General features: G+C 38.1%; 1 protein-coding gene across 2 annotated transcripts in view; it reads right to left on the bottom strand.

Annotated features, from left to right (window-relative positions):
* The window catches only part of LOC121330957 (N(G),N(G)-dimethylarginine dimethylaminohydrolase 1-like), a 56873-nt gene extending 40835 nt beyond the window's left edge, over positions 1–16038 (bottom strand). Inside the window, exon 1 of one of the 2 annotated variants that reach the window (XM_041277969.1) lies at positions 15535–16038. In XM_041277969.1, the coding sequence (XP_041133903.1) occupies positions 15535–15828 (294 nt within the window). In that variant the 5' untranslated portion in view covers positions 15829–16038. The remainder of the gene's footprint in view (positions 1–15534) is intronic. The other variant, XM_041277967.1, reaches the window with a different exon arrangement.
* Positions 16039–16310: the final 272 nt, after the last annotated feature.

The following is a 16310-nucleotide window of genomic DNA, read 5'->3' as shown; positions in this document are numbered from 1 at the left end:
AAGAAACTGGTACTCATGAGAACCGAACAAGGTCAGGCAGGCCAAGGGTGACCTCAGAATCAGAGAACAAGTTCATTCGAGTTATAAGCTCGGCTAAATACTACTAGAAGTACAGATGTTTCAGCATTAATTGTTCGTTGGAGATTGCGTGAAGCTGGCCTAACTGGAAGAAACCATTGTTAAGAGTGCAGAATAAGAGGAAGAGACTTGCCTATGCCAAAAAACACAGAAACTGGACGTTTGAGGAGTGGAAGTCGATCTTATGGACAGATGAGTCAAAATTTTAAATATTTGGGTCCAACTGCCGAGTATTTGTAAGACACATAAGTTCTGCATGTGTGGTTCCCACTGTCAAGCATGGAGAAGGCAGTGTCATGGTCTGGGGTTGCTTTGCTGTTGGCAGAGTTGATGATCTTTACCAAGTCCATGGCAAGCTCAACCAGCATGGCTATCATAGCATACTTCAGAGGCATACCATTCCATCAGGATTACGGCTAGTTGGGCAGTCCTTCATTTTTCAGCAAGATAATGACCCAAAACACACCTCAAAGTTGTGCAAGAACTATCTGGCGAAGAAGGAAAGTGAAGGACAACTCAATCTAATGACCTGGCCTGCCCAGTCTCCAGACCTCAATCCCATAGAACTTGTATGGGACAAACTGGACAGAAGAGTCAAAGCAAAGCTACCCACAAGTGCCCTACACCTCTGGGAATTGCTGCAGAAGAGATGGGAAGACATGTCGGGTGATTTCCTGCTGAAACATGTTAACCACTTGCCTTGTGTTTGTGAGGCTGTTATTAAGGCAAAGGGTGGCTATTTTGAGCAATCCAAGATTTAGAGAGAATTTTCAATTTTCTTGAACATTGGTTTGATACTCCTTATGGTTTTGTTTTGTATATTGTATCATGTGTTTTCATTTTCAAGCATTTACAGAAACGTATACAACGTAAAACATTGTCAATTATGAAAAAAAACCTAGTTTCCAGCAAGTGTACTCAAACTTTTGACTGGTACTGTGTGTGTGTGTGTGTGTGTGTATATATATATATATATATATATATATATATATATATATATATATATATATATATATATATATATATATATATACACACACACACACACACACACACACACACACACACACACACACACACACACACTTCACGGAAGTTACCAAAGAAAAAAATCGCCTCGGGCTGGACCTGCAGATGCCAAACTCCTCTGTCCGCTGGTTAGGATTAGGTGGGCTTAGGTGGCTTTTTTAGTTTAGTTTTGTTTATGATTTATTTTTTTAATTCCACTTCTTCCAAACCTGATATCAACCTGATAGGCAATGATTTAGGTAAATTGAAAGTGTGGAATTAGTTAGAAACATGAACAAAAAGATTTAAAATAACAAAAATAATTCTCATGCAAAAAAAAAAACCCACGTAACTGGGTGAACATAATTTGGGATTTTGTAAGGGGATTCAAGTCGGCATCCTATAATTAAATATGATCAGGTTGGCCTTTTTTAGGCACTGGTAACACTGGTAATTAAATATAAACCTCCAGCATAGAACTAAACCACACCTTCTGTAAATATATCTTTCCCTTCCCATACCCACCCTTACACCTTTGTATATTGTTTTGTATATTTTGAATTGTGTACATGTATTGTGTGTCTTGTTTTGTTTTAATAAAAGTTTTAAATCTCTGATAAATGTATATAGACATGTTTACCGAGAAATGTATATAGACATAAGTACCGGTATTACTGTGTATACAATGAATGCTGTATGATATCTACATTATATTCATGATATCTTTATATTAGATTAATGAGATCTGGTGTAAAACATAATAATTAAAACAAATCAGATGACGTTAAGAGCATGTTCACACACAGTTCACATAATAATCTACAAGTAAAAAGTATAACCTATGACATGACGTTTTATCTTTCCTGAAATACAATGATTAGTGGGGACTTTTATTGTAGAAGTGAGGATCAGAGATTTGCACAGGGCACTATATTAAGCTATCTTAATTATTAGTACAGTATTCGGTGCTGTGCGAGTACATCCACCATGTCAACTAGGATTACAGATGTACATATAAATAATGTAACTGCACTTTACAATTGTTTTGTGTGTTTCTCAAATTATATATACAGTGGCTCTCAAAAGTATTCACCCCCCTTGGACTTTTCCACATTTTACTGTGTTACAACATGAAATCAAAATGGATTTAATTAGGAGTTTTTGCCGTACAGACCGGGATGTTGACAGCATGTGTATATTGTAACAAAAATTCTTAACGATAGAAGAACGAGCCTTTAGTCGATTCAGGGCCAAACTCGATCTTATTACACTAATAAATGATCAAAGACGATCTGCCAGTTGTTAACTAACAATTTACAGGTCGCTTTAGGCCATGACCTATGCCCCTAAAACTAACTCATTTTTTAAAGGAATCTCAGGGTGGAACTATTCTGTCTCTGTTTATTCGCTTCTCTTTCTGCTTCAGAACAACAACGAACACTCACAAAAAAACAGCTATCACGGTACCTTTCTCACTCTTTTCACCGTTACTCTCCTTCTCTGCTCCACACCCCCCTACACAACCCACACCAAACATTAACTCTTTGTTCTTTTTAAAGGGTGTGACCACAGGGAATTACACCTAATCATTCCACACTTTTCAATAAAACACCATACTAAATTTAACAATTACCTAAAATTACCTTCACCAGTGACTGTGCACCAACAACCACAAAACCCACATCCTCCCCCTACTATGTCACAATATATATTACCGTTAACTGAATACTGTTAATCATTTCAACACCACCAGGAATTGGATTAAAAACCAAAGTGGGTTTAAAACTAATGTAACAAATTCAATGTGTATAGTTAGTACTGTATACTGGTAGATAAATAGGAATGTTTTTGTCATTATCATTCCAGAACTTCCTCATATTGGAAATCACTACACTGCTGAACACTGAGACAATAAATAAACTCTGCCTGGAAGCTGTCGATTCAGAAACCAGATGGTTGACATGACTGCAGGGCGGAGGCTGGGGACTGCCAGGGACACAGCGGCACACCCACCCTCTTTAGCAAGTCAAGAGTTCACATCTCTGCTCTGTTACTGTCAGTGGAAGGGGGTGGCCACATTTCACAAAGGAACTGTTCTTGGCAATGAAATCAGTGGTTATCCTAGCAGTCAAAATTACTAAACAAACCATGAAATAACTGCTAATCGGATGTGGGCACCAAGGCAACCGTATTTCACTGGGAGACCGTATTATTGGTACAGTACTCTGTTATTAATACACACTTTTTTTTTTTTTTTTTTTTACAAGGCTGCCAGCCAAGATAAGTAGTACACTGTACAGACACCAATGGAGAAAAAACTACACCTCTCCCTCCCAGTAATTCTGTAATGGATTGCATTTGTGGTATGTTTTTCATTCCTTTTGGGGCAGCGATTCTATTCTTGGCTTGTTGATTAAAATCCTTTGTCTGTATTTATGATCGCTTCAGAAGTAAGATATGAGTCAGGAGATGAGTGAGTCAAACAAGCAACAAATGTCCTACATGAAACACAATAATCTGTTCCTTTTATTATTGCATCTGTCACCACTGTAAGAGATGGAATAGCAGAACAAGAAAGAATGCAACTGTTAGTTTAACGTGCTAGGAAACCGCGAACTCACCCAATTGAGGAAGAGATTACAGATGAATGGGGTTAAGAAATGAACAGAGTTTCTGCATTTATCCAGTTCTGACATGTTACTCTGCATCAGTAGCCACACTGGAGGAATCATCTTTGTATCTGGATAAATCTTTAGCTTTAGAAATGTGTTCCCTTTATCATCATCATATCACAGTATTAAAAGATGTTGATTTCCATTACATGAGAGTAGATGTTAAAACTTCATGCTGATTTGAACTCGGCTCTCGCCAAGATAAGCACCAACTAAGATGTAGCTTTGCAGTAAACTAATGTGATCTGCATCTCCATCCATTTGTGTTTCTTTCCATCTGATGATGTAAATATCTTTCTGCCTGGTGTTGATGGCTGAAGTGTAATGCTGGCTCCAGGGATCAGCTTATTTTTCCTCCGCAGCGCATCAGCACACACAATGTCTGCGATGCTGGCTCCGGGGATCAACCACAGTGCGGTCTGCCCAGTGCGTTAGCATGACAACCATCTGGATTGAGCTAAGTAGGGTACATCTCGGGGGTCATCAAATGGGCACCTTCGATCCTCGGTGTTTGGTCGACTAGCCCACAACACCTCACCTCAGTGATTCTGGAGTCCCAGCATCATACTTCACTGAATATTCTATTCTAAATATTTTACAATATTCTACTCTTTGAAGAGCAATCAGAAAAAATTAATAAATAAAATTTAGAAAATGTAGTTTTAAAAAACACACAAAAAAATGTCACTAAAATGTAAAATGTTCTTGGAAAATTTGGCAGTCTTGACTTTCAAGCTTCATTACCTTTCACACACTCGTTGAATATAGGTATGAATATAGCCAATTAATAATAATAATAATAATAATAATAATAATAATAATAATAATAATATTACTTGTTTATTTAGCAGACGCCTTTATCCAAGGCGACTTATAGCGACAAGGGTGTGTGAACTATGCATGAGCTTCAGAGTCACTTACAACATGTCACCTGAAAGACGGAGCACAAGGAGGTTAAGTGACTTGCTCAGGGTCACACAATGAGTCGGTGGTTGAGCCGGGATTTGGGGACCTCCTGATTAAAAGCCCTTTTCTTTAACCACTGGACCGCACAGCCTCCTATATAATCCTAAATCAACATCATGTTTATGGCTACATGGAATGCATGAGACAGCTGAATGAAACTTTATATGTTTTAACTGAAATAACACTACAGTATAGTTACATTTCAAAACTAGAAAGTAAAAGGATTTTTTTTTTTTTTTTTTTAATTGTTCCAGTCCCACCAGGCACAACAGTGTAATTCCCCCTGAGCCCTTCCTGCCACTCCTATGAATTAAACAAATGTGATTATCTTGCTAATACTGTACCTGGCAGCATCGGGAGGTCATGAACGCTATGCTGAAGTTCCACAGTAAATCAAAAAACTAAACAAAATATGAAAAAACATGCATACGTGATCTGTAATTAGAAGGTTAAAACAATTATGAATACATATCACAATATAATCACACCTGTTTCATTTTTTACTCTTATATTTATACTAATTTTGCATGTCCCTTAAAACTGGATATTTAACATTAGGGAACATGCGGAAAGTGGAAAATCCAATGGAATGTTGTTGTTTTTTTTCCAGATGAAACTGTTCTAGTCAGAAGGACTGTGGTTGGTTTTCATGAATATCAAACTGTAGTTTAGTCCAAAATGCTTTGAAAAAAAAAAAAATCTTTAAATAGCTCGACCACTATAAATATACAAATTCAAAGTACCTTTTTAAAGCAAGCAGGACACTGCAACCTTAAGCGATTTAAAAATAATGTGGTTATGTTTTATTCCTTTAAATGTAATACTTAAGACCATTATTCTAAAGGCATGGAATCTGGGTGTCAAGTTTAAAAAGAGCCCTGTTAACGTACCCCTTATAGACACACACAGACAGAGACCGTGATTTTGTTGTTGTTGTTTCTGTTAATTATTTTTTATCTGGGAGTATCTTTAAAAGGTGCATCATCCTTCCTGCTGTGAATCTGCTCCAGGGGTAATTCAAGTACCTGTCTTCCAAAGTAAATATGAAATGGTTACTCCAACCGCAAAGAAAAGAATGCTTACAAATCTAAACAGTTTCTATCTTTCGTTGAGTGGAGCACTCAAAATAGAAAGTGCAGATTCCTTTTCTATTTTGTAAAAACAGGGGCACTTCCTTTCATGTCTGGAATTTCATCATTTCATAAACACTGTGCAGTTCTTCACTCAGATATCACTTTGATGGATTCATGCTTCCACAAGAGAGAAAAAAAAAAAAAAGAAAAAAGTACTGTCACAGAAAATAAATGACAGTGCTGAAATCTTTTTTCCGACCCCCCTTGCCAATGAAATACTTCACAAAAGCATGCTCCTCAGAGCTGCATTTCCCCTCACCTTGCAATTTCTTTTTCTTGTACCTCACCTATTTGAAAACTATGCTGTGAGAAACTCGATAAATACCGGTACAAGAAAGCAACCGGATAATTGGACAAGTCTTCCCGTTCACTCTGATTACAGGAGCTCCATGAAAAAAAACACACACATACTGTTCTCATGTCAAGGCCTCACTCTGGCTTAAAGCTGAAACAAAATGTTCTTAGATAAGCATTCTATTGTATAGCTTACACTATTGATACCATTAGTATGACACAACGTCAAAGACTTCACAGGAGGAATATTGAAAACAATGAACTCCTGATAATACAAGTGATAACCAGTTAAAAACAGGATGTCTTACTGTGGTATTACTGAATAACAGAGGCCACGAAGAGCCACGAAAAAGAGAACCACCCTGAGGAATGAGCTGGGACCGAATAGCTTTGCTTGCTGTTTGCATTACAGTATAGCAGTGAGGTACAGTTACGTGGCCCCTTGTTAATATTAAATGTGTGGGACTGCCATTACTGAAATGGAAGGCTATCCTAAAAGTTGCTGTCCAAGGACACTTGGCTTTCAGCTGATCTCTTTTTGGCCTTGGGTAAACTGTCCCCAGAGTTTTCACAGTGGTACGCAAAGTTACTAGGGGACAATAAAGCTGTCTGTATGAATGCTGTCGAGATAATGGACTGCAGTATTGATCACATAATCACTATAGTCTGCAGAAATCAACATTGACAACAGAATGCATTTAACATGCTGCGGTTTTCACCAGACATGCCTAGGAGATTACAGTTGATTAACCCGTCCTGCAGTATTAGATTGAACAGTCTCATGGATGTTGAGAAAGGGAAGCGGCGCTGGTTGATGGCCAGTGAAAATGTTGGCCAAATAGAACGGTACAGAATGCTAGATTGTACTCCTTCAAAGCGTATTGCAATATCTCCTGGAGAAGCTCATCACTCTTCTAAACTGGCTCACCTCGTCCTCAACCTGACTGAACATTCGAGCAGGAGATGGGCTGTCCTCACTTTTTAACAAGGACTCATGCCAGTATTAAGACACCACCTGTCAGCTCCAAATAATTTCAACCACAGCCAACTCCTGCATTCATTGATCTGTTCCCTGGAGAGTACCTGCTGAACAGCCAATCACACATTTCCAGTGTAATTTGATGGCAATTTCTCACTGTTATATTTTATTAACAGCAATCAACATGTCACTTCTTCACCTTTAAAAAAACAGTTTTCCAAGGTGAGTATTACCATTAAAACAAATTGAAAAACAAAAGATACAACAGAAACACCTTGAGCTAGCAAGCAGTGCGTTGAGTGTAACTAATGACATGTGACACCAAGGGTCATTCCTTCCCAAGTACTGTTAAAATCTACAGTAACTACTATAATGGCCAGTGAAAGCAGCTCTTTGCATGAAATTATATACTATTACCTGAATAGTATTTTGAAAAGGAAAAAATTGTAACGATTTTCAACAAAAAAAATTGATTTGTCTAACTATTAAACACTCAGAGAAATACAAAAAATAATTTTTCAAAAGCTTTTAAAAGTTTCTCCAGCATTTGCAAAGACAGAATCCATTTTTTTCTGTCAGGGTATAACACAGATCTGACTAAATCCCTATTGGATGCATGAAGAGTGCAAGAAGATAAAATTTTGTACACAAGCAAGGTAGAAGTTTCAGTCACTATGCTGTCAATCAGACCATTTCTGATGCTTCTCAACTATACTGTGTAGTGTTACTTCTGAGTAACTGGATTAGGAATCCCAATGAAAGTGAATGGCAGGGAGATTCCACTTGTATATTTACACCATATCAGCAAAGCACAAAACAGAAAGCTCTGTACCAGACAAATGCTAGTGCTGGTTTAGTGAGAATAGGGCAAATGCAACAAACGTGTGTAATTGTGAGGATTCCCAATGTTAAAGAGTACTCTAGGTATATCAACCAGAATAGTGAAAGCACATTTTATCTTTGCTTCAGTAGCAATTTAGGTTGTTAGATCTAGAACTAGGCAGGGTCTTGGTGGTGCCATACACCTTCCACTTCTTAATAATCGACTTGACCGTATCCCAAGGGATATTCAAGGCCTTTGATATTTTTTTAAACCCATCCCCTGATCTGTGCCTTTCAACAACTTTGTCCCAAAGTTCTTCTGAAAGCGCCTTGGTGTTCATGGTTGAGTCTTTGCTTTGAAATGCACTACCCAGCAGAGGGAACCTACAGGAACTGCTGAATTTATCCTGATGTGAATCACTACAGTTTAACACAGGTGGAGGCCACTTAACGTGGTATGTGATTTTGAAGGCGATTGGTTACACCTGAGCTAATTTAGGATTGCTATTACAAGCTATTTCAGTTTTTATTTTTAATTAGTTTTCTACACATTTCTAGAAATGTTTTTTCCAATTGGAAGTTGTGGGGTAGGATGTGTAGATAAATGAAAAAAAAAAATATTTTAACATATTTTAATTCCAGGCTATAAGGCAGCAAAAGGTGAACATTTTGAAAGGGGGTGTAGACTTTCTATAGGCCATTTTAAAATCACAAACTTGACTTTGCACACAGTAAATTTCAAAGTAAGTCCACATATTTAAGAAAACTTTGGTTTTGCAATAATTTATTTCAGACACAAAAACAAACAATGTCACATTAATACCATAATACCAAGTGAGACAGAAGAGAAAAATGTGAAGCAATTTCTAAATTAAAGACATAAGAGAAGAAGCAGTGCTAATTGGCAGTACATTTGAATAAAGAAAAGATAAGACATAAGCTGAGTTTTATTATGTTTTTTTATGTATTCCATTTTTTCTTTTGCAGAAAAGAAAAAACACAAGAAACAAGACCAATTTTAAGTTTAAAAAAATATTCATGGAACCAACCAATCCTTACAATTATTTTTGGTCTTCAAAGAGTATACACTTTCCCATGTCGCCATTTCTCATTAACTACAGAGTCAGAGAATGCGCAAGTGCATTAATAAATACATTTTTTTTTTAAATTCGCTTGTGAGAACTGCAATTTCAAACACTGTTTATTTTAGTTTGTCAGAAGTTTGCTTCTGTTGCATTAATGTTTACAGAAAATGCAATTTCTACAGTAAGTTGTATTTTTTTTTAAACTGTTGCTTGACTTAGTTGAACAAGATGATTTGAAAGTAACAGTCCAGTACATAAATATCAAGTAATAGGTATTTGAAATGGAAAAACATGGTAATTACTTCTCAAATGGAAAAGAGTAATGTTGAAACGGGAAATCACTTTGGTCTACAAATTACATTTACAGTACTGTGCAAAAGTTTTAGGCAGGTGTGAAAAAATGCTGTAAAGTAAGAATGCTTTCAAAAATAGACAAGTTAATAGATTATATTTATCAATTAACTAAATGCAAAGTGAGTGAACAGAAGAAAAATCTAAATCAAATCCATATTTGGTGTGACCACCCTTTGCCTTCAAAACAGCATCAATTCTTCTAGGTACACTTGCACAAAGTCAGGGATTTTGTAGGCATATAGTCAGGTGTATGATTAAACAATTATACCAAACAGGTGCTAATGATCATCAATTCAATACGTAGGTTGAAACATAATCATTAACTGAAACAGAAACAGCTGTGTAGGAGGAATAAAACTGGGTGAGGAACAGCCAAACTCAGCTAAAAAGGTGAGGTTGCTGAAGACAGTTTACCGTCAAAAGTCAAACACCACGGCAAGAATGAGCAGAGCAACAAGACACAAGGTAGTTATACTGCATCAGCAAGGTCTCCCCCAGGCAGAAATTTCAAGGCAGACAGGGGTTTCCAGATGTGCTGTCCAAGCTCTTTTGAAGAAGCACAAAGAAACGAGCAATGTTGAGGACAGCAGACGCAGTGGTCGGCCAAGGAAACTTACTGCAGCAGATGAAAGACACATCATGCTTACTTCCCTTCGCAATCAGAAGATGTCCAGCAATGCCATCAGCTCAGAATTGGCAGAAAACAGTGGGACCCTGGTACACCCATCTACTGTCCGGAGAAGTCTGGTTAGAAGTGGCCTTCATGAAAGACTTGCGGCCAAAAAGACATACCTCCGACGTGGAAACAAGGCAAAGAGACTCAACTATGCACGAAAACACAGGAACTGGGGTGCAGAAAAATGGCAGCGGGTGCTCTGGACTGATGAGTCAAAATCTGAAATATTTGGCTGTAGCAGAAGACATTTTGTTCGCCGAAGGGCTGGACAGCGGTACACGAATGAATGTCTGCAGGCAAAAGTGAAGCATGGTGGAGGTTCCTTGCAAGTTTGGGGCTGCATTTCTGCAAATGGAGTTGGGGATTTGGTCAGAATTAATGGTCTCCTCAATGCTGAGAAGTGCAGGCAGATACTTATCCATCATGCAAAAGCACCAGGGAGGCATCTGATTGGCCCCAAATTTATTCTGCGGCATGACAACAACCCCAAACATACAGCAAAAGTCATTAAGAACTATCTTCAGCATAAAGAAAAACAAGGAGTCCTGGAAGTGACGGTATGACCCCCACAGAGCCCTGATCTCAACATCATCAAGTCTGTCTGGGATTACATGAAGAGAGAGAAGCAACTGAGGCTGCCTAAATCCACAGAAGAACTGTGGTTAGTTCTCCAAGATGCTTGGGCCAACCTACCTGCCGAGTTCCTTCAAAAACTGTGTGCAAGTGTACCTAGAAGAATTGATGCTGTTTTGAAGGCAAAGGGTGGTCACACCAAATATTGATTTGATGTAGATTTTTCTTCTGTTCACTCACTTTACATTTAGTTAATTGCTAAATATAATCTATTAACATGTCTATTTGTGAAAGCATTCTTACTTTACAGCATTTTTTCATACCTGCCTAAAACTTTTGCACAGTATTGTATATACACAAATGGTTTTGGGTTACTCATTTTATTAATTAGCACAAACACACATACCACTACTTTAGGCTACCCTTTTTGGCTGGTGCAACACAAGGCTTACTAGCTTTAATTTGCATTAAATCAATGTAGGACTACTTATTGTAGAAACCACATTAATGTTTATGTAGGACCCTGGAAAAGGGTAAAAGTTACTAGCGTAGACACTCTAAGACTTTGAATATACTGTTGTAGCTCAATTTTGCCAGAACGTGTCGCCAGGACAGACACTCAGATCGGTGAGCCAACTATACAGCGCTTAGGAGTAAAAAGTTTCAAAGTGAAAGCAAATGCAGAGTTAACCAATTCATTAATGCCAACATTTTTATGCTGCATCTCTATGTTTGCACCATTCCTTGTAGTACCCAAAAGGTCTGGACACACCAGCACTTCGCTTTTTAAAAAACAAAAAATGTATGCCCAGTAGACAGCGCCACAGCAGCGCGTCTATACCCAGGCATCAATTCACCTTCCCAGGTAAAAAAAAAAAAGTACTTTATAGCATTATATTTAGTGTGAAAATACCCTCCCTCAATTTTAGCCGACCACTGGCTGGAAATGAGAAGGCTGAGGATCTGTGACACCAGCTGTCGGTGTGTTCCTTTATTCTTTAATGTGTTACGGCATAGGAGAATGATTTGATTTGATTAGAATTAAAATGTGAACAGTGGAATACACACCTGCATGTCCTGTTCAAGCAGGTAGCACTCTGTACTAAAGTACATGGTATGAGGCTGGCCTGTGGTCTACACACTTCAAAAGCTACTGGTATGGTTTGTAATACAATCAGTTTAGGAAACTCCTATGCTCATGATCTCTTTGTCCTATTAAAATCAGGTGTTTCTATGACCACATTAATAGCTAAAACCTCCAAATAACAACCTGCATGGTGAATTTAAGTATTTTATTGAGCCATTCAATGTAACTTGATTGTTAAACAAACATTACTTTAAAATTAGCCAGAACTAAATGAAGATTAGTCTAATAAAAAAACAATGTGGCCTCCTTTGATCTCAGCAATTCAGCATTTTAGTGCACATGTTTTCGCCTAGCCATGCTGTCTTGGGAGCAGGTGAGGACCCTGGAATCTCACACTCAACATTTACACAGACACTGAAAACACCTGCTCTTTCACACTACGGTACAAGGGTTCTAGGAAGAGCCTACATCATTACAGTGCAGCAAGTATACCTACATTTTGCCAACATGATGAAGCTTAAAATCATAACTGGATGATGTGTATTTCTGGCCATACGTAAAAAACACAAACACAGCACTGACTGCTGTATAAAATAAATGACTAACAACATTTTGCAGACGTTTTTTGCAGCAGGATATATCAAAATAGCTCTTCATATGCTGCAACACATTTCTTAAATGGACTCTCTGTGGGTTTCAGATTATTCTCACATGATCATGTGACGTTGTTACACGTAAGAAAGAGGATGAGGATTTTCCGGAATGATCTAGAGATCTGGTACATGTTTTGTTGAACAACTGGGCACTGCTGCTCAATTCGGTGTCAAGTTGCTGTGAGGATTACAATTGCTTATCCTGATTGGGCCTGTCTGCAAGTTATGATTAATGGTTCATATGTGTACCAGATCAAGCAGCTGATAAACTGTTTAAGTAAAAGTACATGGAAAATTATTTGTCTGGCATAATAGCATACTATAGTCATAGGGGATGCATTTTTAAGTAGCATTAAATGGAAAAGTATTTACCTATCATTCAGACTCACAAGGGGCTTACTGTTAGTTGAATAACAAAATAAATGTACCGAAACATTTTCTTTGCATCTGAAGGATGATCAAGCAAACAAGCAAGAACTTCTGAATTTGGCTACCCAGGGAGTTTGAGTAGTTTTGGAACTTTGACGATTAGAGATGCCAGTTGCTAGTCAATGACAATTGCCAACCAGTCAATGCCAGGTATGAATTATAGAAGCAATGATGCTTTTTTTTACTAGTCAATACAAAGGTCAGTCCGTAGCCAATAAGATATGCCATTCACTAGTTAATGGCAAGTTAAACATCAGAAGCCAGGCAACAGTCAATGAGATGCCATCGCTGGACTATGAAGAGATGCCAGGGACAGGCACAAGACAAGTCAATTATAGGAAGTGCTAGTCAGCAGGGTTCAACATTTTTTATTAGATTTTTTATTTAGTGGTCGCCAATTGTTTTTATAATTTTTTCTTCCAATTTGGAGTAGCCAATTATTTTTAGGCTCAGCTCACCGCTACCACCCTGCGCTGACTCGGGAGTGGTGAAGATGAACACATGCTTTCCTCCAACGCGTGTGCCGTCAGCTTCTTTTCACACTGCAGGCCCACCATGCAGCCAACTCAGAGCTACAGTGTCAGAGAACAACCAGCTCTGGGCAGCTTACAGGGAAGCCTGCAGGCGCCCGGCCAGACTACAGGGGTGCATGGTGAGCCGAGGACACCCTGGCCGACATAACGTTTGAACAATTCTAGTACTAGTTGCCATATTTAATGAAACCAAACTGTTGTTTAATGAAACATGACAACTGTCTTGATTTTGCACTAATCTTCACCACACTTATCCAGCCTCCTATACAGATTTTGGATTGCATTTAGCAATTATCCAAGCAAATTCTCGATTTTATAAAAATACTTTTAACCGTTCAGGTAGTGTATGATTATTACACGATAGGAGCCCTCGGGGGGTGGGTGTGTGTGTGTGTGTGTGTGTGTGTGTGTGTGTGTGTGTGTGTGTGTGTGTGTGTGTGTGTGTGTGTGTGTGTGTGTGTGTGTATTTGCGTGCATTGTTTTTTATATTACGTTAATCAAAATATCACCCTCATCACACCTACATCTTATTACTGATTTCTTATGAATGCTTTGATTTTCTATGTGGCTGCTTAGGTCTTCAGTTGCTCAGACTTTGACCCTGGGAGGTTGTTCCTATAGTCCTGCTGCATCTTCCCTGTGAAACTAAGACAGTGGTTGTCTTTCCATTCGTACTGAACACTAGTCTTTTTTTTCTAGCATTCTAATGTGGCTTGCCGTCTACTGTAAAATGCCTTGGCATAATATGACACTATACATTTAAACTGTATTGCATTCTAACATTTTATTTTCTTGGTCTATATTGACCCTGTAGCAGGGCAAGGCTATTCATCAGCATGTCTTGGATGAATCATGACAAGAAAACAAAAGAAAAATGCTTTGGCCTTTCAAGTAAAATGTGTGAAGCAATGCTGCCACAATAGCCTTGTCAGCCATTAGATTCCAACTACCTTTTCAACCCATCCTCCTTCAGACACAACATGCCCAGAATCTGATTCTCTCAACAGCTCAAACTAGTGGGCGATAAAAAGGACCATTACTGTAACTTACAATTTTACAAAGTTGTACTGACCCCTCCAAATATTTTAGGATTGTAATGATTAAATTAGAAATGAGACTTAACTGCATAACTTACATGCATGCTGCACTGTATGTCGACATGTTTGCCTAGAGTTGTTCAATATATGTTGAAGTAATAACATTATAGTTCAGGGTTTATTGTGGTATGAACATCAGATTTAACTACTGTATAATACTTTCTCCATTGAACACAGGACAATATCTCAATATATTTATGACAACATATTATAAGTAATTATTCACATATTGATTAATATTCCATCAATTACATATTATTGGCTATTACAAAGTCGCTATTTCCTAAAAATAATGGCATGAAACAACTGCCGTTGGTGTAAAGCAGGAAGCTAATAAATTGAATGGAGAAACACTATGGCCAGTTTACTACATATTCTCCGTTTCTATTCAAAGTCCATGATTGTTTAATTTTTAAATAGATATATTTTAAAATGTTTTACAAAACCATACTTTATTTACGAAATAGGCGTTTACAGATACAACATAACTGGGCGGCACAAGTAGAGGATGTTTCTACATGCATGTCGCAAGTAACTAGTATCAGCATTTTATATTACTATTTGTATTATAAAAAAATCACCTGAACTGAATGCACACTAGTACACTTCCAACAACTTTAATAACCAGTACAAGAATAAACATGTGTGTGACGATAGCGATAAGCCAAGGGTTTACGTATCTCTTATCTCGTCTTTCAGTGGGTATGCCAGTTAAAAACATGACGAAATATGGCTATTGGTTGATACTGGCTTGCTGTAACCCCAGACACACCTTAGTTTGGAATAGGGCGTTGCCTGTTGCTGATTAACAATCAGACCGTTGCAATAACAACGAATAATAAGTGATCTGTATAAAAAATAATATAATAATAATAAACATTAAGTTAACATTTTAACCAGGTAATTTTGCAAACTCCTCCTAGCAGTTAACATGCATAACAGACCTTCGTTTACAATCTCGACAAGAGATCTCAAAGTTTAAAACCTACTATTTTAACTTAATTCCACGCTTTAATTAAAATGCTTGGTTTCCCATGCACGTATTGTCTACAGTTCTAACACCCTTTTTTATTTATTATTATAATAAAACATTACCTCATCTCTCCTACTGGGTGCCCCGGGTCTAGTGATGAGAGCAGTGTCTCCACACACCACAGCAGCGTCCTCCACAAACACGCAGTCTGGCAAGGTGTCGTCCGCGGGCAGTTCGATCACTTGCAGCCCGAGTTTGTGCTTCAGCACCCCAACATAGATGTCATGCTCATGCCGAGCCCGGGACAGGTCCACATCCGCACTGCTCATCCTCAGCGCTTCTTTCGGTAAGGAGGAAGCGATACCCCGAACAAGAGCGTGTGTGAACACTCCGAAACCCGCCATCAACTCAGCCATGTTTATCTATTCTGAATTGGACTTTCGACAATAAAGGAAAAGCTGCCGGTACCTGCCTTTTGCTTTAGTTGATTCGTGTCTTTGATTTGCAGACTGACACACAGCAAGACGACTAGATCACACACTCACAAGAAAGCTTGGCTCGACTGACGCCTACTAACAAACTGTCACGTGCGCACTTGTATCAAATGTAATTGATCTGCACAACCTGTCACTTGAAAAAGAAATGCTTTTAAATCATTGCGCACACAGGTTTAAACGTCCAGCTACACAGGTGCAAACAATAGCACAGCATAGACTGCTTGTAGATGCTGGATGTTGTCTGGATGGACGTAGATTTAATATGTGATGTCATTTTTTAATTTTATTTTTTTGATTGTACTTCCTCTAATAAATATACACGAATTTGTCATTATAGTGATTCCTGTTGCCACTTCATGGTTTTCAGTGTGCAGATTCTTTCATAAATCAACCATCTGCGA

This window comes from Polyodon spathula, chromosome 18, assembly GCF_017654505.1.
Source record: "Polyodon spathula isolate WHYD16114869_AA chromosome 18, ASM1765450v1, whole genome shotgun sequence".
In the NCBI taxonomy this organism is placed as follows: Eukaryota; Metazoa; Chordata; class Actinopteri; order Acipenseriformes; family Polyodontidae; genus Polyodon; species Polyodon spathula.
Note: the sequence above shows the minus strand (reverse complement) of the source record. Positions and strands in the feature narration are given on the sequence as shown.